Raw genomic sequence first — 924 nt, 5'->3', positions numbered from 1 at the left:
AACACCCCAGTGACACCAGGGACACCCCCACAACACCCCAGTGACACCCATATAACACCCGAGTGTCACCCCCATAACACCTGGGTGACACCCACGTTGCTTCATTGCAGTGTGACACCCCCGTAACACCCATATAACAACCTCATAATACCCCGGTGACACCCCCATAACACTGAAGGGACACCCAGGCTTCTTTATTGGAGCATATCACCCATCTAACACCCGGGTGACACCCCATACCATGCCAGGGACACCCCCATAACACTGAAGTGACACCCAGGCCGCTTCATTGCAGTGTGACACCTGTGTGATACCCCCAGCGCCACATAACACCCCAGGGACACCCCCATAACACCCCAGTGTCACCTGGGCTGCTTTCCTGAGAGTGTGACACCCCCATAACACCTCAATGACACCCCTGCAAGACCCATAACACCGCAGTGACACCCCCATAACACCCGTGTGACACCTGAGTGACACCCCAGGCTGCTTTACTGGAGTGTTACACCCACATAACACCACAGGGACACCCCCCATACCACCYGAGTGACACCCAGGCTGCTTTATGGCAGTGTGACACCCATACAACACMCCCRTACCACCYGAGTGACACCCCCATACCACCCCAGTGACACCCATATAACACCCAAGTGACACCCTATACCACCCCAGTGACCCCCCAGGCAGCTTTATTGGAGTGTGACACCCCCATACCACCCGAGTGACACCCCCATAACACTGAAGTGTCACCCAGGCAGCTTTATTGCAGCGTGACACCCACACAACACCCCAGTGCCACCCATATAACACCCCAGTGACACCCCAGTGACCCCCAGGCCGCTTTATTGCACTGCAACACCCGAGTGACACCCCCATACCACCGCAGCGTCACCCACGTCGCTTTATTGCAGCGCGACACCCCCG

The 924-nt window shown here is 57.0% G+C and overlaps 1 protein-coding gene across 1 annotated transcript in view; it reads right to left on the bottom strand.

Annotated features, from left to right (window-relative positions):
• Positions 1-406: 406 nt before the first annotated feature.
• The window catches only part of SEMA3G (semaphorin 3G), a 7,962-nt gene continuing 7,444 nt past the window's right edge, over positions 407-924 (bottom strand). Inside the window, exon 16 of the mRNA XM_026046115.1 lies at positions 407-418. Coding sequence (XP_025901900.1) covers positions 407-418 — 12 coding nt within the window. The remainder of the gene's footprint in view (positions 419-924) is intronic.

Source organism: Nothoprocta perdicaria, unplaced genomic scaffold, assembly GCF_003342845.1.
Source record: "Nothoprocta perdicaria isolate Ctin4 unplaced genomic scaffold, notPer1 scaffold_42, whole genome shotgun sequence".
Lineage (NCBI taxonomy): Eukaryota > Metazoa > Chordata > Aves > Tinamiformes > Tinamidae > Nothoprocta > Nothoprocta perdicaria.
Note: the sequence above shows the minus strand (reverse complement) of the source record. Positions and strands in the feature narration are given on the sequence as shown.